The sequence below is a fragment of the Peromyscus californicus genome, unplaced genomic scaffold, assembly GCF_007827085.1.
Source record: "Peromyscus californicus insignis strain IS unplaced genomic scaffold, ASM782708v3 Scaffold_11__1_contigs__length_118956290, whole genome shotgun sequence".
NCBI classification, from domain to species: Eukaryota; Metazoa; Chordata; class Mammalia; order Rodentia; family Cricetidae; genus Peromyscus; species Peromyscus californicus.
This window is the reverse complement of record NW_026294402.1, coordinates 53,495,386-53,522,995: the sequence shown is the minus strand read 5'-3', so window position 1 is coordinate 53,522,995 and position 27,610 is coordinate 53,495,386. Positions and strand designations below refer to the sequence as shown.

Here is a 27,610-nt window from a genome sequence, read left to right as displayed (position 1 = left end):
TTAAATAAGTGCTGACATTCGAATACCCTGGTGTGGTGTGTAAATGTTCATTTTCCTTTGTAATTTATATAAGTATACACACAGTAAATGTGCCTGTCTCTTGGAATTAAATCATTAGATATGTTTTTGCAGTTCTTGCTTACACATTTTATGCCAGTTCTTACTCGGGCTTAAACATAACTGTCTACCTTATAGAGAAACTTTATTTTAGGTGTGCACAAAGTGAGTTAATTTGGATACACAAGCAGTATGTGTCTTAATTCCAAAGTGCGATTTAAATTTGATTTAAATGTGACACATTTGAATTTGTACACATAAAAGACTGCAATTTATAGCTAAACTGAAAATGATTTTTGCAGAATTCCCAAAAGTATGTTGTGTAATATACCTATTTGAACTTAAGACTTTCTATGAAAAATATACACCTGGATTTCAAATATTTGATATAAAAATATAAATTTTAAAATTCATCACATATTTAAATATTAAATATCTTGGGTTAAGGATGTTAATTGTTTCTGTTTTTTATTTGTTTTGTGTGTTCTGTTTTTTTGTGTATGTAAGTCATAGGACATTTAAAAATATATATATGTGACCTTCATTATATTTCTATAAGACAGCACTGACTTAAAGTGTCTCTTCAGGATTTTAGAATTCTTTAGAATGTAATGATTTATACCAGGCTTAGTGGCTCATATCTGTATTCTCAGTGCTTTTGAATGGAAGCAGAAGGATCAATAGTTCAATCCCTTTCTCAGATACATAGCAAGTTTGAGGTCACCCTGGGCTATATGAGATGTGTGTTAGAACACAGAGGAGACAGACATAGGAAAATGGTGGTTTATAAAGGTAGTAGGGGAAACCCTGTGTTAGGATGAGGTGTTTAATTTTAACTGGGCATGTTAATTAGGTGAGCCAAAGGGGGCTTTTGATGGTTGGACTTCAATACCTTGATAGTCCTTGGTAATCAGCCTCAGGAGGAGGAAGTGGCCAAATAAGGGACTAGACCTTGGTGGCTAGCTTTAGGAAAGTATGTAATCTAACAGTTTTTAGCAAGGCAGAGCGAATGGAGGAGAAGAACAGTGCCTACTAGAGCAATGTTGGGGGTCAGATATAGCTGGACGCTGAGGTATGGGGCCAGGTAAGGTTTATTAAGGAATAAAATCTATAAGGTACATTCAGGACATAGAACAGAGCTGAGACATTGCTTCTGATTCCGCTGTTTCCATCCTGCTGTTCCTCCCAAGGGTGATGAAAGCAAACTGCAAGCCATGCTTCTCCGCCACTCGCTCCTGCTCCCACCACCCAAGAGAGAGCTCTGGACCTTTGCCCCACAGTTTTAAGGATCATTATCCTCCGAGAATACCACGCCCATTAAGGCCAAAAAAACGCTCCATCCAATTGGTCATTAGCCCAATGGTGGAATTCCCACATTTCCCCCTTTTTGTCTAAAATAAAAAGGAAGTTTGCCATGGGCAGGCTGGCTAGAGACCTATCAGCTGTACCATAATTTACATAGCCATCTTCCTAGCTAAAGATCTAGTTTATAGGTTTTAAAATCTGAAACTTAGAAGTTTTTATTTAACAAACTGGTGCCTACAGTGTGCAGGATCTTTATTTTGAACACTGTAGGCTTCGGTGCACATAGATTTAGTTATTATAACACTGTATTATTTAACCTTAAATGTTTAACATTCTGTAAAGGTTGGATATGAGGTGGAGATTTGTATAAATTGGTTGGGAATTTTTCCTTTGGATTTCACTACTTTAATTATGCATTTCTTTAAAACATTTACTATTATTGTTTTGAATTGTATGTATTTATTTGTTAATGTGTGTGCATGTGCACACACACAGGTATGTGTGGAATTCAGAGAACAACTTTCAGGATGTGTTTTTTGTTTTGTTTTATTTCTCCCCACCATGTTTTTCCACTGAGCCATCTTACAGAGGCAGTTTTAGTTTTTAATGACACTTTTGCTGATCTTTCTATTAAAACTTTGCAGTAAATCAGGCATTCATTTGATGACAGTTTTATTGGAAATGAGCATTATTTCACCAGTCTTAGATGTAGTTGCTGTTTGTTTGTGTATTGTCACTTCTGTACCTGTTTTTCTCAGTGTTTGCATTATCTTGTGTTTATGTTTTGAGTCATATTTTCACAAAAAACAGAATTCAATTACTATAATATAAAATGCCCAGTTAGTGCTTATATTTAAAAATCTTACAGTTGTCATAATTAATACTTTTAATTTTATTTTTTAGCTCAGTTTTAAGTTTACAGAGAAATTGAACAGCTAGCAGAATTCCCATATATTTCTCAACTTTCTCTATTATTTTATATTAAAATGGCTTATTTGTTAAAAATCAGTAAACCTCTGTCAATACATGATTATTAACTAAAGTCTATACTTCATATTTCTTATTCTTACACATTTTCCTTTCTGTCCCAATTCTTACCCAACATACCATACTATAACTAGCTGTTATATTTCCTTAGTTCTTTTGATATATATATATATATATATATATATATATATATCAATATGACTGTTTTTCTATATATTTCCTGTATTTGAAAAAAATTTTTATTTTGTTTTTTCGAGACAGGGTTTCTCTGTGTAGCTTTGGAACTTGTCCTGGAACTTGCTCTGTAGACCAGGCTGTCTTTGAATCTGCCTGCTTCTGCCTCTCAAGAGCTGGGATTAAAGGGGTGCGCCACCACCACCTGGTTTATTCCCTGTACTTTGATGACCCAGTCAGTTTTAAGAAGCACTGGTCACTTATTTTTTGGTTTCCCACTCTTGTGATTCGTCTGGTGGTTTTCTTATGATTAAACTGGAGTTACCTCTTGGGAGGAAGACCACAGAGGTAAAGTTCCAACCATCATCATCACATGATTTCAAGCATACTTTATCAATACGGCTAGTAAAGCTGGTCAGTTTCAGGGACTTTTTGAAGCTATTTTGGGTTTTCAGCCTTTTCCCTTAAGGATCTTCCCTGGGAAATGGAATGTTTCAACCTCAGCAGAAACTACTACACAACAATACTTCATTGTTTTCATAGTTGAATAGTATTGTAACATAATACTGTAGACGTAACACATGTTATTTATTGATCTGTTGATAGACATTGGATTATTTCCATGTTTATACCTTTTGGCTATTATGAGCTATGCTGATATGTACATTCTATATAGTTGTTTTTGCAAAGAGTGTTTTTTGTTAGAATTAGAATTTGCACAATTGTTTATGTTTAATATTAAGTTGTATTGCCCTAACTTGATTTCCTCTAATTTATTTGTTGAAGAAACTTTGCCATTTACTGTGAATAATTTCTTTGCTGTTGCTATATTGCTGACGATATCCCCATCTCATCTCCTACTGTATTTCTCTGTCTTTGTAATTTTTAATTGATAATTGGATCTAGAAGTATGATCCATTTTAATGTTTTGTTTTGTGGGTTCTACATGTGATGGTGGTAGACTCATTGAAGAAGTGTATTGTGTCTGAGTGAGACTTTCACTTTTTTCAGCTACCAAGGTTTTTAGTAAACTATGCCCTAGATGGCAGGTCTGATCTGTACAGCGTCCTCATTCCCGTGAGGTAATGTTCATCTTTACCAGAGAGAGACAGAGACAGAGAGAGACAGACAGAAAGAGAGAACATGTATGTACGCATGCATGCGTGTGTTTGTGTTCATGCATATACATATGCCATGGTGCCAGTGCGGAAGTCGTATGACAACTTTGAGGAATCATATGTCTTCTACCATGTGGGTTCTAGAGTTATAAGTCAGGTCATCAGGTTTGGTGGTAAATGTCTTTCCTCACTGGTCCCAATTTTTACAGTTTTTTAAAAAAATTAAAAGTGCAAAGAGAGAGTATATGGCAAAAACTTAACTATATGTAGCTTGCAAAGTCTAATGCATTCTTTGTCTGGCCTTTAAGCCATTCATCTTTTGTCACTTCTAATTCATTATAGTTGCACAATAGTGATATTATTCTCTAACTTGGGAGGAATCCTTGAATATACAGAACATTACTTTCAGCCATGTGTAGCTACCATAGAAATTGATTAAGAAAGATGAGGAATTCCTTTCCTTTTACTTGCCACTGTTGAAAATAATGATCTGGTTCTGTAGCAGTCACTACATGAGGTCATTATAAAGTGATAGATGCAATGTATTTGTTTCAAGATACTGAGGTTCAAAGGTTCTATATTTGACCAAAAAGGGACTCTTGAGGCTAGTTAGGTGATTGTAGTCATCACTGGTAGGTTTTTTTTTGTGTGTGTATGTATGTGTGTGTGTGTGAGGCTAGTTAGGTGATTGTAGTCATCACTGGTAGGTTTTTTTTTTTGTGTGTGTATGTGTGTGTGTGTGTGTGTGTGTGTGTGTGTGTGTGTGTGTGTGTGTGTGTGTGTGTGTTTTGTTTTTGTTTTTAAAATAAAGTTACTTATATTATGTGCATGGGTGTTTTATCTGCATATATGTCTTTGCATCGTGTGTGCCTGGTGATGTCGGGCCACAAGAGGGTGTCAGATTTCTTGGAACTGGAGTTACAGGTTGTGAGTTGCTGTGTAGGTGCTAGTAATTGAACCTGGGTTTTCTGAAAGAGTACTGCACCATTTCTCCAGCTCCAAGTTTTTTATTCTCTGATATGATATCACACTCCAGATTAATTTTGTCTAATCCTAGACCTGGAATTAACTACTTTCTAAAGGATGCTTTGAATGAAAAATGGCATTTGGATGGCAAACCTGGGTAGAGAAGATGTTTGTTGCTAATGGGTTAGTTATTGCTGCTGGGATGTTTCAGTGAGGAGAGCTAGGAAATGTATATTGTTTTAAAAAATACAATTCATATTGATACTTAAAATTGAAGGCTAGAGCTTTGTTTAGTTTCACTGATTTTACTGGTTTCCTTCCACACTGAGAATTTCTGTTCTCCACAGTACCAATAAAATTGCTCATTTGCTATATCACAATATATACTTACATCACATTTTCAGAATAACAACTCTAATAGTAATTGGAATAAAAAAGTTACTAAAACAGCTTAAGTCTTTGTAGGGTTTTGTCCCTAAGGTATAGACTACCTGTCTAGTTTGGTTACTTTGTTTCAAAGTTCTCTTGGAGTAGTTCTTCCTGATGTGGCTATGATGATGTTTTATCTGCTTTCAGTTTTTAGATATTTTTAAATTTTAATTTTTTTACTTATTAGAATGTGTGGTTCAGTGTCAAACTGGGGAACAAAATCTATTCAGAGACATTTGCCGTCAATCCCTGTCTTCTTCACATATTCCTTTTCTTATATGTGATGAAAATTAATGTGTATGTGTATCCTACCTTTTTAGATATTTAAATATATCCAACCTCTCAGATTTGCTTTTTTAAAATTTAATTAACATTTTCATTTATTTTACATACCAGCTACCCCCGACCCCCACCTCCCATCTACCTCCTTCCCCATCCAGTCCTTCTAAGGTCATGGGAGACTTGCCCCTTTCTAATACAATTCTTTTTCATAGAGATCACTCTATGGTAGAATATGAAGTTATTCTGCAGTCCTGTTTACAACTATGTAGTACTAGTACTTCAGTGTATCTTAGTTTATTCAACATATCATATCTCTTTGATGGTTATCAAAATAAATCTTTACATCCATTCTGACTAGGTTCACAGTGAATAGTTTGTGCCTGTTTACTATTTTAGCCAGTGTACCTTTGGTATGGCTTCAGAGATAAAGGATTGTTGGGTTAGAGGATGAATGCATATATATTTGTGTCAGATACAAACAGTGAATATACCAATTTGTATTTCCATTAGCCTGTTTCCTTACAGTTTGTCTACCCAGGCTGTTGTTAAACACTTGGATTTTTGCCAGTGTTATAGGTGAGAAATTGTATTTCAAATGTAGTTTTAATTTGCATTTCTCTTACTATGAAAGTGAACATATTTTCAAATGATTATGAGCCACTTAACATTTCATTTTAGTAACTAATTCCACATCTCTGAAGCTGATATGCAGCTTTATAGAAAAGCTGTTCTCTTCCCAGAGATACATTTACAACTGCTTTAGGTTAATATGCATGTGACATCGTGAGAATTGTAGGGTTGTGTATTATTCTTCCAATACTGTGAACATCTTTTGGTAGGGTTAGAGGTTTCTCCCTGTCTTTTCCTTTCTTCTAAGATTTTTTTTTATACATTGGGGACATGATATAGAGATTAAAAAATCAATAAGTGAATGAAATCTGTGATTTAATATGGCAGCTTAATAATGTAGAATTGACTTAACAATTCTGTTTATTTCTATGGGTAAATTCGTAGCCAAATAGAATTCTAGAGCCTAGTCTGCAGGACTTGTGAGAGACAGGAATTTTTTCCCCCCTGAAACATCTTATTTTGGGTTTAGAGCTTGTACATACACACTTTGTAGAAAATAGTTTAGGTAAGACTTGTTATTAGGATTTTTCACTCTGTTCTCTTGTTTAATTTGTTAGATTGCCCTGTAGGATTATTGATGTGCTATTTGTTGTCTGTGTCCTAGAATTAATATCTTTATTCAGATTTTTTAGTTCAACTTGGTAACAAGTTGTGTACATATGGTTCTATACTTTAATAAAATATGTAATGTTTATTTATCACAAAAACGTTATTATAAATATTGAGAGAATATCAGCTGTCTTATATCAGCTCTCTAGAAGATAGCCAATTATTGAAGAATTGTGGAAAAATAATTTTAAAAATGTGAAGAATCACTGTTATCAAACTGCTGCCCTTTCAAGATGTCTCACTGAGTTCTGTCATTTTCTGATTCTCTTGTTCACTATTGTAGGTGTATTTACTATTTAATGAATATTTTTTCAAAGTTCATGTAAGACATTGAATCTTATTGTCTTCTCTGTTTCAAATCTAAAATAATTCTGAATAATTTCAGTGACTATTGACTTACCTTTCCAGTCAGCTTTTAATTCCTTGCTTTCTTAATCTCCAGTGTTTTCTTCATTACAACGCAAAAATCTGCTTCTGCATCTGTGTCCTACCCCTGCCATTGCTCAGTAATGCCGAAATATTAAAATAATTCCAGTCTCACAATAATGTCCAGTCCTCCCAGATTTCTCCCATTATACATGTGTTGTGTGATACTTTGTTTGAGTTCTGACAAATAAGCTTGTCTGGAGCTAAGAGAGTGGAGCTAGCCACCAGTTAACCATAGAGGCCAGGTAGTGGTGGCACACACCTTTAATCCCAGTACTTGGGAGGAGGAAGCAGGAAGATCTGGAGTTCAAGGCCACACTAGGACACACAAGCTTGAGAAACAGAGTGGGCAGTGGAGGTGCATGCCTTTAATCCCAGCACTAGGGAGGTGGAGACAGGAATATAAGGCGAGTGGAAAAAGGATCTCAGCCCCATTCAGTCTGAGGATTCTTAGAGGTGAGAAGTTCCTAGTGGCTGCTGATCAGTTTTCCCTGTTTTAGTGCTCTTCCCGCCCTTACTGTTCTATTTCACAGTATTCTTATGAGGCTATCCTCTGGGCTCTATATGAATGCCATGGTATAGCTCAACTCAGCATTGTACAACCCAGTATTATTAAGTCACGATCTTGAAAATATTTGTTAGGTTATTGACTGTCCAAGCAATTACAATATAACTTAATTCTGTGCTTCTGAGTTCCAGGCTTGTATGTCCTCTACATCCATGTCATATAAGCACTTAATAACAGTCCTATGTTATAGCTGACACATATTCTCCCTTACTGTATCTTCTTCCTTGGTAGTTTGCACCAACGACCAGCCACTCCACACTACAGATTTGTTAGACATCTGGTAAAGATACCCTGTGTTTCTTGGATTGTGTCCCATCAGCAGTATACAGTGGCAGATCATTCCATTAATGCCAATACTGAATTTTGTCCCAGACTTGTGCAATGTGAAGGTGTAGTTCTGCTTTTGTAATTAGTAAATTATTTGCAAATAACCTCTGCTCCAGTAACCTTTCCTTAAGCAATCTGAAACATCAAAATGAATAAATTACAATAGAAACTTTAAATGAAAAATTTCTCAGAAAGTTTGTTTCTAAGTAGACATTTCTGAGTAGGTGTTAGAGATCACATGCTGATGGTTGCTGAAAGTCCTCATTTTCATTGTTCATCTTGCAGACCAGTTACTTACATCTGACATCTAAGAGAGAGCTTAGCTTGGATCCTTTCTAATGACTGCTACAATTCCATTAACCCTTTACCCTTTGAAAAAAATAATGCGATTTTTTTTTCTTTAGAAAATTGGATTATTTTAAAGTGTTGATGAAGGAGAATATAGTCTACTACTAGGCCTTTCTCAATAGAAATAATAGCACAAACCAAAAGCATTAAATTTTCTGGATATCACCCTAGAAAAGTAAAAAAGAAAAAGGAATATTAATTTTATTAATATTAAGTAAATATTTGCAAAATGACATAAACATAAAATTATTACTTTGCATTCTTTTGTGTTGTACAACCCATGTCTTCTAAATCTAATGTATAGTTTTTACTGTTTTGCATATATCTTTTTTTTGTTGTTTGTTTTTTTTGAGACAGGGTTTCTCTGTATAGTTTTGGTACCTGTCCTGGATCTCACTCTGTAGACCTCAAACTCACAGAGATCTGCCTGGCTCTGCCTCCCGAGTGCTGGGATTAAAGGCGTGCACCACCACTGCCCGGCACATATATCTTAATTAAGGTTAGCTGTAGTTCAAGTCCTTGATGGCTGTATATCACTTATTATCCATATTGGATAGTACACATGTAATAGTTATGATCTTGGTTCAGCTAGCTTAATTACTTTGGATTTTTTTAAATTTTGTGGCAAAAGGTTTTAAATCAGAAATGATAATTCTTGCCACTAGCAAAGTGGATTGAGAAAATTCATGTAAAGCCTGAAAATAGTGCTTGTTGCATACTGAACACTCAGTAAATTTTGTTATTTTTATATATTTAGACTTTGTCCATAATTCCCATTTAGCCTTAGAAGATGTTTTTAGAGAATCCCAAACTAGAGCTTGGATTTCTTCATTTCTGTTTTGTGTCTTCTACTTTTGACTTCAGTTCCTTGCTCTACAAACTTACGATTAATATGAACATGTTTTCCCCAGAAACAGAGTTATACATGGTTAGAAGATACAAAAGATGATGTGTTTAAGGTAAATTCAGTCTTCAGAAGAATAAGCTGTGCAGAGAGAGTAAGCTGTGGAGCTGAAATTGCTAAAACGTTATGTAGTAAAGTGGTAGAGAAAATCTGTCACTTCCTCAATGTCTGCATATAATTGGTAATAAAAATGTATTTGTGCTCTTTGAATGTTAAAATTATTTTAACTTTGTTTGTTTTAGATTTTTAATTAAAAACTAGAACTTAAGTGCTTGGTGGTTGGAGATAACATTAAGGTGTAAGGAACTAGGAAGTCACTTGACAGTGGAGTTTTAGTTTGTAGTGAGGTAGTTTTCCTGCAGTGAAGAAAGTTACACAATGCTTTCACTTGTAGATTTATAAAGAGGCTTGCTCTGCCTTTCTGCTATTAAACTCTGCACTTCTTCCTGCAAAAGAGCAGGTGTTTTATTTCTGCTGGTATTAAAATATCATGTGTTGGTATCTTACTCGGATATTACAAACTTTACAGCTAGTATGAGGCTTACAGTTAGATTGGTTGGTATTTGGGGGATGGTGTGTGTAACTGAGAGTAATTCCCTATGGACAATGTCCTTTCCTAAGACGGTATTCTATCAAGAGGTGTGAAATAGTCTATCAAAAAGTGAGGAGTAGTCTATCAAGAAGTGAGAACTATTCTATTAAGAAGTGAGAAATTTGTAGAGACTTGGAAATGTAGGAGATACCAGACAGGATCCATTAAGCTTATTTCAACATGTTTTGTTCAGTGACTCTGGCCTTAGTAAACTGTTACTACGTGGACTAAAGTAGATGTAGTGTGAGGACTGGGGAGAAGTACAGGTCAGTTTTTGTACAAAGTCAGCTCAGGAATGTCTCAGAGCCCTCTGCAGTGTCAAAGGAAAACTGTTAAGAGAAATAATAGATCTTTTAAAAAGTGTTTCTATGCTCTCTGCAAATGATCGTTCAACAGTAAGCTGAATTTTTAAAAATTGTGAAGCCATTTTATATGTACTTAGAGATTTTTACTCCCTTACCCTCCCATCTTGATCCTTCACAGTAACCAGTAGTAACAAACTGACACACCTTTCTACCTTTCTCAGAGTTTGTGTAATCACATTCTCATGGAGCTATAATTTACATTCATTGGCATTATCATTTTCCACAGAACTCTAGGCCAATTAGAAAACAGCTTAGCTTTTGCTTGGACAGTGCTCTAAGTCAGGTGGGGACTGTTGACCTATACTGAGTGGATCCAGTCCATCCTCCCACATAGTGTGGTGATTTTATTGGAATACAGCCTCACCCATTTTTCTGTTGAGTAGTTTGAACTTTTTAATTCTGTCTTGTGTTTTCTTAGTTATTGCTTGCCTGTTTTGTTTCTGTGTTTTGCCAAAGTGTAATTACGTGTTTTTAAAATTCAAAGTAAAGCATATCTGTTTTCCTTTTCTGTGAGGTTTTCTGTTTTTATTTTAAAAAGTTGTCTAAGCTTCAAGGTTATTTTTGTCTTTTCAAAAATTTCTTCTATGATTTTTATTACATATTTCTATGTGTCTGGAATAAATTTCTATAGATGTGTTCAGTGACATGCTGTAGTATTTGAGATCTTAAACTCTGGTTCTGTTCTTACCTGTGTGACCGTTGACAGTGAACATTGCTGTGTTGCTGTCTTCTATGAAATGGAGATTATTATACTAGGACTACTTCATAAATGAGTGATGCAAATGTGAAACATGTTGAGAACAGTGTTAGTACACAAAAACGTAAATGCTTATTATTACTACATGCTATATATATATATATATATATATATATATATATATATATATATATATATATAACCAGTTGTGTCAGTGACATAATTCATCTTTATTTTTAAAAACAAAGACTTACATATATTTTATGTTTGTGAGTGTTTTGCTTGCACCATATGTATGCCTGGTGCTTGAGGAAGCCAGAAGGGGGCACCAGATCCTGGAAACTGGAGTTACAGATAATTGTGAGCTGCCCTGTGGGTGCTGGGAATTGAATCTGTGTACTCTGAAAGAGCAAAAAGTGCTCTTAACTGCTAGGCCATCTTTCCAATCTGAATTTCATTCTTTTCCCCTAGCTAAAGTATCTCTACAGGCTTTAAGGTCTGTGGCTTTTTTTTTTTTTTTTTAAATCCTCTGCTTCTGAACCGTGGTTGCTTAATTACCATAGTTCTGAGAACTGGCACACAACAGGTGGAGGCCCTTTCCTTTCTTCTATAAAATTATTTTGCCTTTCTTGGGCTTCCTTTTTCCTCTATAATATTTTAGAAACTCTAAACTTAGAAACAAAACATCTGTCACTAAGTCTTAGCATGGAAGAAAGACATATTGCTAATTAGTTAGAGTTAGACTGGAGACTGTGAACTTATTAATATTTTAACCAGTGGGTTTGGCTTTAGAAATTATCTGTTATATAATCTAGACATGGAGCCTAGCCATTCCATGAGGAGGATGTTAGGAATATGATTGAATAAAAAAAATACTGTAAAAATACAAATCCTTAGCTAGCAGATCACAAACTGCCTTGAGGTATAGCCCAAGGCACTTCAGAGAACTCCCATGGGTATTTTAGACTTTTTGGAAGACAGCAACATTTGATGAAAACTGTGAACCTTGAATTCAAAGTCGTTTTTTGATGCCTGACTCTGCTACTTTCATGTGATTGCTGTGGTATCTTTGTGATACTAGCACTTGGGAGGCTGAGGCAGGAGAATCAGGAGTTCAGAGCCACCTTCCATTTAAGTTCAGGATTCAAGGCCTGATCTTCTTAAGACTTTCTCAAAAGGGGGCAGAGGAAGTCGAACTTGAAGGAAGTTAGATGTGGATTTTTTTTTTTTTTTTTTTTTTTGGTTTTTCGAGACAGGGTTTCTCTGTGTAGCTTTGCGCCTTTCCTGGATCTCGCTCTGTAGCCCAGGCTGGCCTCGAACTCACAGAGATCCGCCTGCCTCTGCCTCCCAAGTACTGGGATTAAAGGCGTGCGCCGCCGCCGCCGCCGCCGCCGCCGCCGCCGCCGCCGCCGCCGCCGCCGCCGCCGCCGCCGCCGCCGCCGCCGCCGCCGCCGCCGCCGCCGCCGCCGCCGCCGCCGCCGCCACCGCCGCCGCCGCCTGGCAACTTTTTTTTTTTTTTAAAACAAAATAAAATAAAAAGCAAGACAGTATAAAACAACTTAAACTATTACGATCATCTTTTGTTACTCTTATGTTTTCCAGGACTGGCCTCACTGGAGGGTGATGTTAAACTTCTGAGCTCTTCTACCCCTCAGGCGCTGAGATTATGCCTAGCTTATTTTGATTTTTTTTTAAATGGTAGAAGTTTTGTACTAATGCTCTTAAAAATTATGTTTGTGCTTTATATATGTAATATATTTTAAACAGTTAAACTTGCTTATTTTCACTGTCCTGTTAATAAAGTGGTCCCTTTTGAGTTCCTGTGTTAGATTGAGGTGGTGTAATGTAGATGGAATACACAGGAAGGTAGGAGTACAGTTTACCTATCATTTTGTACCTTCTATATTTCTAGTAAGTTAATGCAGTAGACATTTTAATAGGAATAACTAAAATAATGTTACTTTTCAAAAATTACTAAGTTAATTTCCAGGGGTTTTAAGACTTGACACACACATTTCATAGTCCTCATCATGTGGGACTGGAGACCTGGCCCTTTTTCTAATACCCTCTTGTAGTTCTTGGGAGAAAAGTGAGTAGTTTGGAATTTGCCTAGGTTTCTTTTTTCTTTTTCTTTTTTTTTAAATCCTGGCATGATCGGACACCTGACGCTGGGAATTGAACCCAGGTCCTCTGCAACATCTGTCAGTGCTCTTCACCACTGAGCCACCTCTCTCCTCTTTGCCTAAGTTTCTAAGTGCTGGGAAACTTTTTAAGCAGTTGGAAGGTTTCTGTTTATTATTTTGCCTTCTGCCATCCTATTTCATACTTATTTAGAACCAGTCACTCATAATACAGGATTAGTGTATCTTAAATTCACAATATAATTTATAAATAACAGTCTTAGTGTCATTGTTTCAGTTAGACATTGCTAAAGATGAGCCTAATTATAACTTGAATTGTTTACATACCAATTGGACAATAGGTTTGTTGTTGTTTTTTTTAATAAAAGATGAAGCTTTATCAGACTAAGATACAAAGTTTATAGCAAATGTTTTCTTTGTAATTTTTTTCTTCATGTGTTTAAATATCAGCCAAAAACTTAAAAAGATTAAACTGAGTTCTCCTGGGCTCTTTACCTTAAAATGAGTTCTTGATGAAAATTAAATGTAGAAAATGAAATCACAAATGTAACAAAACAGAATAAATTTGTTTTGATGGGGGCTGAAGAGATGACTTAGTGATTAAGAACCCAGGTTTGGTTCCCAGCACTGATATGGTGGTTCACAATCATCTGTGACTCCTTCCTTCCAGGTGATCTGACTCCCTCTTTTGACCTCTGTGGGCAGTACCTGCACATGGTGCACATACATGCAGCAAAATACTCATACACATAAAATAAATCTAAAAAATACTTTAAAAATTTAATACTCTTAAGAAAACTTGCCCAAGAAAAACAAATTTATATAATTTAAAATACTAACTTTAAAAAAATTGTGTGTGTGTGTGTGGTGTGTGTGTGTGTGTGTGTGTGTGTGTGTGTGTGTGTGTGTGGTGTGTGTGTGTGTGTGTGGTGTGTGTGTGTGGTATATGTGTGTGTGTGTGTGTGTGTGTGTGTGTGGTGTGGTGTGTATGTGTGTGTGTGTGTGTGTGTGTGTGTGTGTGGTGTGTGTGGTGTGTGTGTGTGTGTGGTGTGTGTGTGTGTGTGTGTGTGGTGTGGTGTGTGTGTATGTGTGGTGTGGTGTGTATGTGTGGTGTGTGTGTGTGGTGTGTGTGTGTGTGTGTGTGTGTGGTGTGTGTGGTGTGTGTGGTATGTGTGTGTGTGTGGTGTGTGTGTGTGTGTGTGGTGTGTGTGTGTGTGTGTGTGTGTTAGAAAGAGAGCTAGATAGATGTGCCTACCCCTGCATGGGCCTGAGAACAGAGGGTCAGTATTGGGTGGGTTCCTCTATCACTGTCTGTGCTAGTTTTTTTATTTTTTTTTTTTTTTTTGGTTTTTCGAGACAGGGTTTCTCTGTGTAGCTTTGCGCCTTTCCTGGAACTCACTTGGTAGCCCAGGCTGGCCTCGAACTCACAGAGATCCGCCTGGCTCTGCCTCCCGAGTGCTGGGATTAAAGGCGTGCGCCACCACCGCCCGGCTGTCTGTGCTAGTTTTTAAAAGACAGTCTGTGCTAGTTTTTAAAAGACAGGGTTTTTCACTGAACCTCGAGCTCCCTATTTTGGCTAGACTGGCTGTCCTGCAGGTCTCTGGGAACCACCTGGCATGCTTTGTATTGTTCTGCTTTTAGCTAGATGCTGGGACTCTAAGCTTAGATTTTTATGCTTTTGCAGCAAGCAAGTACTTTACCCACTGAGCCATCTTCCCAGGCCAGAAAAATTTCTTTTCTTAAATTTCTTTTCTTATAACAAAATTATAAAGTCAGATGGAAAGGGAAGTATTTGGAAATGTGGTCAATATCATCAGTGGTCGCTTTTAAGTCAAGAGGATGAATACCTTACTAGGAAAATGTGCAAAATATGTATCAAATATAGGAAAAGAGTATAAATAAATAGTGTAAAAGATACTTTATTTACAGTGAATTGTTTACGTTTTCTACTTCCTTTCCATTCTTTGGAAAACTTAACTTTGAATATAGTAATTTTAAAAAATTATAAACTCCATTGTGGAATTTTCAATTCATTTTTGTTGTTTTTTTGTTTTTCAAGACAGGGTTTCTCTGTGTAGTCCTGGCTGTCCTGGAACTTGCTTTTAGTCCAAGCAGGCTAGCCTGAAATTCATTATAGAGATCTGCCTGCCTCTACGTCCTGAGTGCTGGGGTTGAAGGCTTGTGCCACCACCACCCAGTAAATAATTTATTTATTTATTTGTTTGTTTATTTTTTGTGCATTGGTGTTTTGCTTGCATTTATTTCTTTTTTTGGGTGTTGTATGTAACCTTGGAGTTACAGACAGTTGTTAGCTGCCATGTGGGTGCTGGGAATTGAACCCCAGTCCTCTGGAGGAGCAGTAGGTGCTCTTAACCTCTGAGCCATCTCTCCACCCAAAGAAATTGTTTTTACTTGTTTGCATTTTTTATTCTTCTTATTGTTATTTATTTTATTTTTTGGTTTGTTTGTTTGCTTGCTTGTTTGTTTTTGAGACAGGGTATCTCTATGTAGTTTTGGAGCCTTTACTGGAACTCATTCTGTAGCCCAGGCTGGCCTCGAACTAACAGAGATCCTCCTACCTCTGCCTCCCGAGTCCTGGGATTAAAGGCGAGTGCCACCATTCCCATCCTCAGTTAAACTTTTATTAGCAACTCATAATATTTAATAAGGCTGGTCTCAAGTTTTTTTTTTTCAAATAGGCAGTTTAAAATTTCTTAGCAGTAAATTTTATTTACCAGACATCCATAATCCATAGTGCATCATATTAAAAAGACAATCATCTGATAATAATCTTTCAATATGTTGTTTATTTTCACAGAAATAACAGAAGAAAATTTTATTTAGTTTGTCCTTTTTCATTATCTTTGTAGGAGCCAGTGTGCGAACATTCACTCCATTTTATTTTCTGGTGGAGCCCGTGGACACACTCTCAGTTAGAGGCTCTTCTGTTACATTAAACTGCTCAGCATATTCTGAGCCTTCTCCAAAAATTGAATGGAAGAAAGATGGAACTTTTTTAAACTTAGTATCAGATGATCGCCGCCAGCTTCTCCCAGATGGATCTTTATTCATCAGCAATGTGGTGCATTCCAAACACAACAAGCCGGATGAAGGTTTCTATCAGTGTGTAGCCACTGTTGATAATCTTGGAACTATTGTCAGCAGAACAGCCAAGCTCACAGTAGCAGGTAAGTCCTGTTAAGTGATTTAGTTGGATTTTCTATTTTATGAGGTCTAAATCTAAGTAAAAGTGGTATGCTGTAGTTTTCACTTAATTGGTAACAGGTCATTCATTTAGCGTGTCAGTTATGCATAGATGCTTTTTAATGTGACTACACTCATTTGCTTAGGATTGTGCAGAATAAATTAACCCTTTTCTGCTTGTCTGAAGGTTCAAAGTTGCTATCAGAACTACTAAACAGGGTTTTCTTTTTAACTTTTAAATGAAAGAGGTAGTTTTATATTGGAAAATTGGTGACTTTAAAGCCTACTACATCATAACAGTGTGGCTTAGTAAAACTTTAGTAAAGCCAGAATCCTGGTTCTTGGTGGTGGGGTAGTGAACAGCAAAGAGAAAAGAGATATGAATAAGAGGTTGTAAAAGAGATGTTTAGAGCATAAATGATAAGCAGACGCCTGGCCTGAATAATATTATAGAGGAAGTCAGTACATTAGACTTTAAGGAATGGACAGTATTTATTTAGAAATCTATAGTGTCATTAATATATCACTATAGAAGGCAGAGTGAAAGCAGAAAGTTGTAAAAAGAAAATAATAACTCCTTTTCAAAGGATCTCTATTTAAGTGATAGCAAATGTAGAGAAATTAAGTTTCTAGAGAATTAGGGTGTTTTCAAAATACTTCCTGCCTGCTTTAGAGTAGACACTAGCGTTCTAGGTAGGATTTCTTTACTTGAGTACCAGATGAAGTAGTTTTGTGAAGGGCTGTGTTTTACTTACCTTGGTCAACTGTAGGTGTGTGAGGATGGAACCTGACAGTGTCAGACATCTCCTACTCCTTCCCACTATGGAGTAATAGGTTCTTATCTCTACTCATGTTCTTACAGCAGCGGTTCTCAACCTGTATGTTGTGACCCCTAGGTTTGTCAAATGACCCTTTCACAGGGTTCACCTGACACACAAATAATTACTTTACGATTCATAACAGTAGCAAAATTACAGCAACTAAGTAACTTTATGGTTGCAGGGTGGAGGTGGGGTGTCACCACAACATGAGGAACCGTATTGGAGGGTTGCAACCTTAGGAAGATTGAGAACCACTGACTTAGAGGATTTTGTCTTTGCAATCAAATACTCAAAATTTAATTTGGGTATGACCTAATGCTACAGTAATTATCCACAATTACAGATTGAGGGTGGAAAAATAAAAGTAGGGGGATTCAATTTAACCCTATGGGTTAATTCTCTTTTTCACTTCTCTTTTCTTCCTCCCCTCTCCCCATTCTTTCGACAATGTGCATGATAAGTAAATTGATGTACTGACGTCTTCTATAAGTTCATTCAGGTCAGGCTCCTGCTTATCATTTATGCTCTAACGTCTCTTCTCTGGCCTCTAATTCATATCTCCTTTCTCTCTGCTGTCCACTAAACCCCACCACCAGAACCTTTGTATTCTGTCTCCTGGTTTTTCTGTATTGATCCAATTTCTCTTTCCTGAGATGATCCTTGACTTTACTTACCACAGCCTACACCTGCTTGTCTGCCACCGCATTGTGCTCCCCTTCGAGTCTGTTCTCCACTTGGGGATCAGAGCACTTGCACCATATTGTTACTATCTAGGCTCCTTAATCATAGATCTCTTGACTCTTCTGAGATTACACTCACCTCTCTAGCCTCTTTTTTTATCATCCTACCAGCCACTCCACTCTGCCTTTTAACCAGTTTTAGTACTGGCAGTACCAGCTATTGGGTTTCCTTTCAAATATTCTCTACTTTCTGACCTTCCCATCTGATTTCTCCACTGACAGTTAAAGGCTGCTTTTTTTTGTTTATATATGTGTATTTTAAAAAGATACCAATTTTACAGTTCCTTAAAATGTTAGCCAGAATTACCATATGACCCAGTTCTCAAAACAAGACAATTGAGAGCATTCATCCATACAACAGTGTACATGACTGCTATTGATAGTGGCACTATTCATAATAAATGAAAGGTGGAAATAACCTAAATGTCCACCAAATGAGGAATAGATAATCAAAATATGAAATCTCCATATAGTGGAATATCCTTTACCAATAAAAAGGAATGAAGTCATAATACAATATGACTACATGGATGAACGGTAAAAATATTGTGGTAAATTAAAGAAGCCAATCATAAATGACTTTATACTGTTCAAGCTCATCTATACAAAGTGCCCAGAATAGGGACATGTGTAGAGAGAGAAAATAGATTGATTGGGAAGTGAGGACAGCAGTACAATAACCGAGTAGTTTCTTTAGGGATGCTAAAAGAGTTAGGTTATGGAGATGCTGACACAATCTGTTCATATTCAGTTGTATACTTAAGTGGGAAACGTCATGGTTTATAAATTATATGTTTAAAAAGTTCTCAAAAATCATTTTAAAAAGACACTGCCAACTCTGACATTGTAAAAGACTACAGATATTTTTGGTTGCAAACAGAACTACTTTTAGTCATGGCCAGAAAGCAGGAAAGTTTTTGAAGATTATTAAAGAGGTAGTTCATAGATTTAAATATGAGGCTGCTTTTCTCTGAGTTGTCTCATTTCTGCTGCATGAATTACATTTTTGTTGTTTTGCCTGGAGAGTAGCCTGGCTGTGTGCTTCATACTCAAAGGTTAGGAAATGGCATGGTCTAAATACAGACAGTGTCAATCCGTTCTTGCCAACTCCACATCTCACTCCCACTCCTTTTTCTCCTGCTCTTCTCCAGAGGCAGCTGGAACACAGGAAGCTGAGGAGCCTTTGCCTTGATATGTCACTTAGAGTTTACCCATCTGCTTTCCCTATTCAGAAACTTTTTGAAATGTTCTGTCTGACAAATCCCCATATGTTGTTATGGGCTTATCCTTTTTTAAATTACTCATTTTCACAAGACCTATAGAGGGGATATTTTTTATTAAAAAAAAAAAAAGACAACTAGAAGACAATTCTTTCTTTGATTTATTAAGTTCCACCTACCTAGCTTCATTAGAGTCTCTATTTATCTTTGTTAGTTACCTTTTCCCTGAATTTTTGTTTGTTTGTTTGTTAACCAAATAGATATTTGGACAATTTTATCTTTATTTCTTTCCTTTGAAAATCTCCATAACATAAAGTCAAAGAAAATACATGGCAGTATTAGAAAACTTGGGTGTTATTTGACTAATTCATCATCATAAAACTAGAAAACTTAGAATAATTGTTCAGAATTTATTTCTTAGTCTTTACAGAAACATTTTGTTGTGTTCTGAGCACATTAGACTTACTTTTAAGATATTGTTAGTATTAGCAGCTACTTGAGTGTTTATATGCCAGGCAGTATACCATATGAACTACTTAGATTAACTTTTTTTTTTTTTTTTTTTTTTTTGGTTTTTCGAGACAGGGTTTCTCTGTGTAGCTTTGCGCCTTTCCTGGAACTCGCTTTGGAGACCAGGCTGGCCTCGAACTCACAGAGATCCGCCTGCCTCTGCCTCCCGAGTGCTGGGATTAAAGGCGTGCGCCACCACCGCCCGGCTTTAGATTAACTTTTTAAACCACTCTGTGAGGTCTGTTAGTTTTTATTTAACTGGTGAGGAAACTGAGACTTAGAGTCAATAATTTACCAACTTTACATAACCATGAAAGGTGGAGTTAATTTAAATTCAAGATTGAGACTGCAGTGGCTAACCAGTGCTCGTGGTCATTTTGTTCTGTGGCATCTCTAGAATATTGAGAACTACAGCAATTTCAAACTTAAAGAATAGTTACAAAGATAGAACCAAGAAGTCTCATATGCTTTCACAAGTCTTCATATGCCTTCCAGATCTCCCAGTTAACATTTCAACATCGACTTTGTCATCCCTGTCTTAGTTAGCTTAGTTTGCTGTGATAAAACACTGACCAAAAGCATCTTGGAAAGGATTTGTTTCAGCTTACCACTCTAAGCTCATGTTCCATCAGGGAGGGAAGTCGGGGTAGGGAGTTCAAGCAAGGCAGGAACCTAGAAGCAGGAACTGATACGGAGGCCATGGAGGCCATGTAGTTCATTTGGCCTGCTTTCTTATCCCACCCAGGACTGCCTGTCCAGGGGTAGCACACCTCTTGTGAGGTGGGCCCTACCACATCAATCATTAATCAGAACATCACCTCACAGACTTGCCAACAGGGCAGTCTTAGGGAGGCATTTTCTCAATTGTGGTTCCCTCTACTCTGATAACTCTACCTTGTGTCAAGTGGACATAAAACTACACAGCACATTATTCAAATACACATTTTTAGCTGAACCATTAAGAATAGTAAGTGGCAGACATGTTACTCTGTTGCATCTGCCTGAATGTGTGAGTGTGCATTCTGAAAACGAGGACATTCTCCTAAATAACTATAGGCTTTCATCAGAATTAAGAAATTAATGTAATACTGTCATTTAATATAGATTTCACAGATCATAGAAAAATAAAAGGGCAGAAACTATCCTCTTCTTCTTTCTGGTCCAAGATTACATGTGTCATTTTATAATTATATCCTTATATTCATTTGCTATACAATAGGGCCTCAGGTTTTCCATGTCTAATTTTGGTTTGATTTCCTCCTATGAGGAGATGGAGATTTTGCATTTTGGGGAGAAACAACATGGAAGTAGTGTAATGTTTTCAGCGTGGCATACCAAAGTATGTACTGTTTTGTTGCTAATGATGTTTGCTTTATTACTTAAGATGATCTGTGTAGTATTTCTCCACTTTAAAGTAAGGTGTGTTTTTATAATTAATAATTAGTGTTTTGGGAAGAATAGTTTTGGCATTTTATAAATACATGTGCCTCATCAATTTCATTGAAAGATTGTTGCCTGAATCAGTTATTAAGATAGTGGTTGGCAAATGGGTATTGTTCCTAATTCTGTTATCTTTATGCAGTAGATCTTTTCTTTCTACACCACTGTTTGTTGATATTAGCATGAGTCAACAGATTGTTATTTATGGACACTAATGTGTTAGTGTCATTATTTTAGAAATTCTTTTCAATCTTGATTTCTGTGTTAAATACTACTTTTATCTATATTTTAAGGTTAAAACTTCCAACTAGTGACATAAAGTAAGAAACTTACTTTGCCTTGTTCTTTCCCTGTTCCACTCTTAGAATTAGCCTCTGCTCTAGGATATTGGTTCCTTGCAGTGGAGAACAATATTTAGAAATCACGATAAAGTTACCATTTGGACTGTTAAAGAAGAGACATTGATTCAGGGGCTAGTGTATGTATATGTGTGTTAGTGTACATTCATTGGCTATATACAACATGTGTATTTACCCATGCCTTTATAGCTATATAGTTATATATCTATAGTTAGATAATCCTTAAATCTACATTGTAACTTCATCATGGGATATGACATAGCATTTATTCTACCCTTATCCTTTTTCACATCACATCCTTGCTTTTCTAGCTATGAGGAATCTGACTCAGGGTATCCTTAATGCAGTTACTTATTTGCTCTGTATCTGCATATCTAGTTAAAATTTTTGATGTATGGACCTTCTTGGTCCTGATGGCAGCATATGTTGTGGCCACATGAGCTGACTTGGTGCTAGCCTGTATGACTATATTTTAGAGTAATAATTAATGATTTTTAATTTTCCTTTATTGTCCAGGTCTTCCGAGATTTACCAGCCAACCAGAACCTTCCTCAGTATATGCTGGAAACAGTGCAATTCTGAATTGTGAAGTTAATGCAGATTTAGTCCCATTTGTAAGGTGGGAACAGAACAGACAGCCTCTTCTTCTGGATGACAGGGTTGTCAAACTTCCAAGTGGAACACTGGTTATCAGCAATGTGACTGAAGGAGATGGAGGACTCTACCGCTGCATAGTTGAAAGTGGTGGGCCACCAAAGTATAGTGATGAAGCTGAATTGAAAGTTCTTCAAGGTATTAATTAACCCATTGTCAGAACTGATGGTTTTGTTTAATGGATAAAATTGTTCTGCTATAATTTTAATAAATGACATTAAAATATGGGAAATATTACTATTAATATAGTATGTTTCAGGGTTTTTTTTTTAAGAGATAAAATGGGGGAAAATGCTGTAAAAATCCACCGTTTAAAGACAGATATAATGGTGCACACCTTTAATCCTATCACTTGGGAGCCAGAGATAGATTTGAGGCCAGCCTGGTCTACAAAGTTTCAAAGGATAGCCAGAACATAGCCAGAGCTTCATTGTAAGACCTTGTCTTGAAAAAAAATGAAAAGAAAAAAATAAGCTCACTTTAGTTTGTTCAGTTTAGCTGATATATTATTAAAACTTTATCAGTTGCTGAGTGTGGTGGCGCACGCCTTTAATCCCAGCACTCAGGAGGCAGAGGCAGGATGATCTCTGAGTTCCAGGCCAGCCAGGGTTATGTAGAGAGATCCTGTCTTAAAAAACAAAGCAAAACAAAAATTAACCAGAATAAAATAAAAATGAAAATGTATCAGGATAGCTGGCATAGTGGCATAAACCTATAATCCCAGCATTGAGGGGCTGTGCCAGGGTGACCTTGAACTGATCCTCCTGCCTGCCCTACCAAGAGCTGGGGCTGTCGAATGTGTGCCACCGTGCCTTTGTGTCTTTTGTCAGCCCTCTATGCTCTGCCTTCCTCACAACAGGATACTTTCATAGTTACTTTTTTTTACTTAAAATAGTCTTGCTCAAGGTAGTTCATGCAAGGGACAGGTAGAACAGTAACTGTTATAGGTAATTGGTGACATCTGCATGGCATTCCTAGTCTGATGTAAGCTCTGCTCCTTTGTCAGTCATTTTGTGTCTTCTCATTCTGATAGTTAGCTTTGTTCATCTTTTTCCAGTTATGTAGCTTCTCCTTGCACATACCTTCTCACAGCTCATTCTGGTCACTGTATCCATTTACTGCTTTATGAGTGTCTAATTCTTTACAGATTTCTCATTTCATTTCAAGTTATATAATTGGGCCATCCCTACCTGTGTGAGCAGAGGTATTCTTGTTCATAGAAAAATATATGACTAATTTATAGTCTTATTTGTAACACATTGACTTATAGTGAGAGACCACTGTTATGAGCTGTCACTTCTGAGGGTGTTGCTGATGGACCTTGAACTGATTTTTAAGAAATTTGTAGCTTCTTTCTTGGTTGTTACCATCTCTGCCCAGGTCATTTCCATCCTAGTGTATTCTCAGTAACCACTTTTCAAAATAGACAACCTTTGCTCAAAACTCCCTGTCATACCTAGGTTTCTATTACTGTGATAAAACACTATGACCAAAAGAACTTGGGAAAGAAATTCATCTTAAAATTCTCAGGTCACACTCTATCACTAAGGGAAGTAAGTCATGGTAGGAACCTGGAGACAGGAACCAAAGCAGAGCCATGGAGGAACAGTCCTTACTAGCATTCTCACACATGACTTGATCAGCCTGCTTTCTTTCACAACTCAGAACCAGCTGCCTAGGGGTGACATTGCCTACAGTGAGTGGAGCCCTCACACATCAGTCACTAATTAAGAACATGCCCCACCGGCTTGTCTACAGGCTAATATGATAGAGGCATTTTCACAGTTGAGGTTCTCTGTTCCCAGATGACCAGAGCTTGTGTCAAATTGACATAAAAACTAGCCAGTGCACTTTCTAATGGTTTCTTCATGTCATTCACAATTAAAATTTTTGGCCTTTATATAATCTAATACATCTTCCCTCCTTAACCTTTCCTTTCCTTCTCCTGTTTGTTTTTCTCTCAGTTGTGACTAGCATATGCTTTTAGAATAGTCCCTAAATGCTTTTACTTTAGAGCTTTTTTATTTGGCATTTTCTTTGTCTAGAATCTTATGTGTGTGGCTCACTCTCTTTCTTCAGTGCTCAGATATCACTTTATTAGTGAATTGTCCCTTGGATATTCTCTTTAAAACAACAGTCTATTTCTACCTCCAATGTTTTTTCCTTTCTCTATAAAATATATCAACATATCAGTTACATATAGTATCTAATTTATTGTCTTTCTTCCACTGTTAGTATGTAAGCTCAATGCGAACAATGAATCTTGTTTGGCACATAGAAACCAATAAATTTTTGTTGTGAATTTGCTGAAATAATTCTGTTAAAATTTGATTGAATATTACATTTATAGATATACATTTATAAGTATTCCTAAGTAATTGAAAGTGAAATAAGAGCAACTGTTGCTACATAATAATGTTCTCTAGCTGACTTGCTTCGTCCTATTTCCTTTTCACACCTGAAATAGCATTCAAGCAGCTCCTCAGAATCTAATCCAGGAATACAAAGTTAATGATTTCAAAGGATGAAACCATAACTTAGTATTTGAAATAAGAACAAAATGCTGGATAATTGCTTATTTAAGTCTGAAGAGAGTGGTTCTTGCCATTCATTTGGAGCACAGCCAACTCCTGCCCTCCTACATAGTTTTTGAGGTTATGTTGGGTAAGAGATACAGGGGTCTGATTTCAGTCACAAAATTCTGTTTCAGTGTTGGCTGCACAGGTAGGTACAGGTAAATATCAGCCTTAGAAGCTAGCAACTCAACCATCGATTGGCTGACTTCTTAAAGGCGGGGGTTTGTCACTGGTTGGCTTTCAGAAGTATATTCACTGAAATGAATTGTCACTCATCTGTTAGGTAGTGTTTACTTGTTACCATGTGTAGCATGAATCTTAAAGAGCCTTATTAATAAAAACAAACCCAGGGCCTGGTGTTGGGGTGAATGCTGGAAGATCAGAGAGACAGAACAAGCCACTGCCACCTCACCTCACCAATTCTTCTGAGTCCTCATCCGAATGCCTCTCAGCTGAACTGCTTCTCGAAAGCCTAAAAGCTTAACCAGTCTAGTTCTTGGTTTTTACACCTTATATACCTTTCTGCTTTCTACCCTCACTTCCTGGGATTAAAGGCGTGAGTGACCAGGCCTGGCTGTTTCCAGTGTGGCTTTAAACTCACAGAGATCGGAGTGGATCTCTGCCTCCCAAGTAATAGGATTAAAGGCATGTGTGCCACCATTTTCTGGGCTCTATATCTAGTGGCTGTTCTGTTCTCTGACCCCAGATAAGTTTATTAGGGTACACAATATTTTGGAGAACACAATATCACCACAACCATGGCTACAAAATCATCACTAATTGTCTAGACAAGTTTAAAGGCAATTCTGGTGATTGTTACCATACCTGTTGGGAACACCTCTTCTGACAGTGGGGACAGGAGTTTCCTCTCTACCTGAGAATGATCTTTCTTCTCTAACTTCTATATTATTTATAAAACTCTATTAAGTAGAAAGAACACTTACCTTTTGTCAGTAGGAGTGTGGCCATGTCACATATGAGCAAGAGCACAACTGAAAAGTGAATGTCCATAGATAAATGATATCATGATCTAGGTAGTTCTTACATTACAAAATCAGAGAATCGGTAGATGAAATTTTTTGGTTTTTCATTTTCATTTTTATTTTTTTAAGGCAGGGCCTCACTATGTAGCCGTAGTTGACCTGGAACTCCCTATGTAGACCAGGTTGGCCTCAACTCAGAGATCCTCCTACCTCTGCTTCCTGAGATGGAAGGGCATGTATCACCACGACAGACTTGACAGGTGATTTAAAGAGATAAAAACTTAGACTTTTAGAAATAATAGACACAAGAAAGGAAAGGAAATTCACATTCCTGTCAGAAGGGAGGATACACAGGTGTTGAGCTTGTTCAGTCCCTGCTCTTTGTACTCCTCATTTGGTGTTGCGTAGATTCATGTTGTGTTTTGCTCATTTGACCAGAAAGCACTGTGTAAATGGGAACTGTCACTTATATGTCTTTGAGACTCCTAAATAGCACAGTATAATACTTTGCATAGTGAAAGTATTTGGAAAATGTTTACTGGTTCAGATGTAATTTTCTTGTGTTATTTTGCTTATTTTGTCACATAAAGCCACACAGTTCTTCATGACTGAAGTTGTGAGGTGCTTTGTCTTTTATTTGATTATTCTCTTGTTTAAATTTGCTTTAGGTCCTGAGGAAATGCTAAACCTGGTATTTTTGATGCGGCCATCTCCTGTGATCAGAGTTACTGGTCAGAGTGCAGTTTTGCCTTGTGTTGTCTCAGGACTTCCTTCTCCAGGCCTTAGATGGATGAAAAATGAGGAAGTGCTTGACACAGAAAGGTAACTACTGCCTGCCTAAGAGCCCTTCATACCCTTAGCTAGAGACTTGGTCTAATCCTATTTGGAAGTATCAATATGTAAAAAATAACTACTTTGTTTAAGCACATTACAGTTTTCATGTCATCCTTGAAATGTGCTTCTATGCTGTATCTAACTATAATGTTTAAAGAAAAAGTATGCTTTCAAAATAGTAAGGGTTTGTTGTTGTTGTTGTTCACCTTCATTATACTTAACTTATTTGGGTCTCATTCCCTAAATTGTTACATGAGCTGCCAGACCTCACCAGATTGAGTCTTTTTTACTCTTACATGCACTGTGATAGTTTCTCCCTTTGCCCAAACAGTGTAAGTGAATGCTTTCCTTCTTCCTGAGTGCTGGCATTAGAGGCAGTCACCACACCTGGCTTTGTTTTACTTTCTAAAGTCCTACCGAGCCATATGCTATGTTTATAAGTTTTTATCTTCTGCAAGAGCCTTCTCTGTTACTGCTCATCATCTTCTGCATCCCTTTTCTCTTCCTTATGAAATGGGTAATTTCTTCAGTTGTATTCTCTCAAGAAAACTGGAGTGGCAGTGATGATTCAATCCAAGCATTGTAAATTTACTGGCATTCCTTGCCTCTGCCCATTAGATGGCCAAAGCACTTTCAAGTTACGATGACTCAAAGCATGTCTAGATATTGCCAAATGTCCCCTGAGGAACAAAATCATCCCTGGTTGAGAATGACTCTTTTAAAGCACTGCTCTCCAATATAAATGTAATATATGCCTCAGATGTAAATTAAAGTTTTCTGATAGCTATGCTAAAGCAATATGTATGTATGCAGTGCTATTACAGTAATACTTTATGTTAGGTACTACTTAGAATGAAATATAGTTCATCATACCACAGCATTATGAAGGTATAAGCAAGATACAGAATGATTTTATGTAATGAATAGAAGTGGGGATTTTTGTGCACCCCCCACTCCCCAGCCGTTCAAGAATTCAACAGATTATTATTAAATGCTATTCCAGGCACATTCTTACATCTAATAACCAAGTAGTAAAAAGAGTTTTTGCTTTTAGAGTGGAAGAATGAGATAGTAATAGGCTTACTTATACAGTGTCAGGTTGGAATAAGTACTCTGAAGAAACTCAAGATGTAGTATTCAAGGGATGACAGAGAGGCAGAATGGGGTTAATATTGTAAATGGAGTATTAGAGAATTGTTCTCATAGAAAGGTCATTCTCAGGGTGGAGTCTTAAGTGGGCCAGTAGAAACAAACCATGATAGGAAAGTTACATGTCTTCCCAGTTTTACTTGAAGTTTATTTTTGAGAGCAAGTATTTTTTAATCCAATGTGAATATATTATAG

At 36.8% G+C, this 27,610-nt stretch overlaps 1 protein-coding gene across 11 annotated transcripts in view; it reads left to right on the top strand.

Moving 5' to 3' along the window:
• Nucleotides 1-27,610, top strand: part of Neo1 (neogenin 1) — a 176,943-nt gene that overhangs the window by 31,277 nt on the left and 118,056 nt on the right. For all 11 annotated transcript variants that reach the window (XM_052762313.1, XM_052762303.1, XM_052762340.1 and 8 more), the window contains exons 2-4: nt 15,796-16,113; nt 21,736-22,011; nt 26,101-26,254. In XM_052762313.1, the coding sequence (XP_052618273.1) occupies nt 15,796-16,113; nt 21,736-22,011; nt 26,101-26,254 (748 nt within the window). The remainder of the gene's footprint in view (nt 1-15,795; nt 16,114-21,735; nt 22,012-26,100; nt 26,255-27,610) is intronic.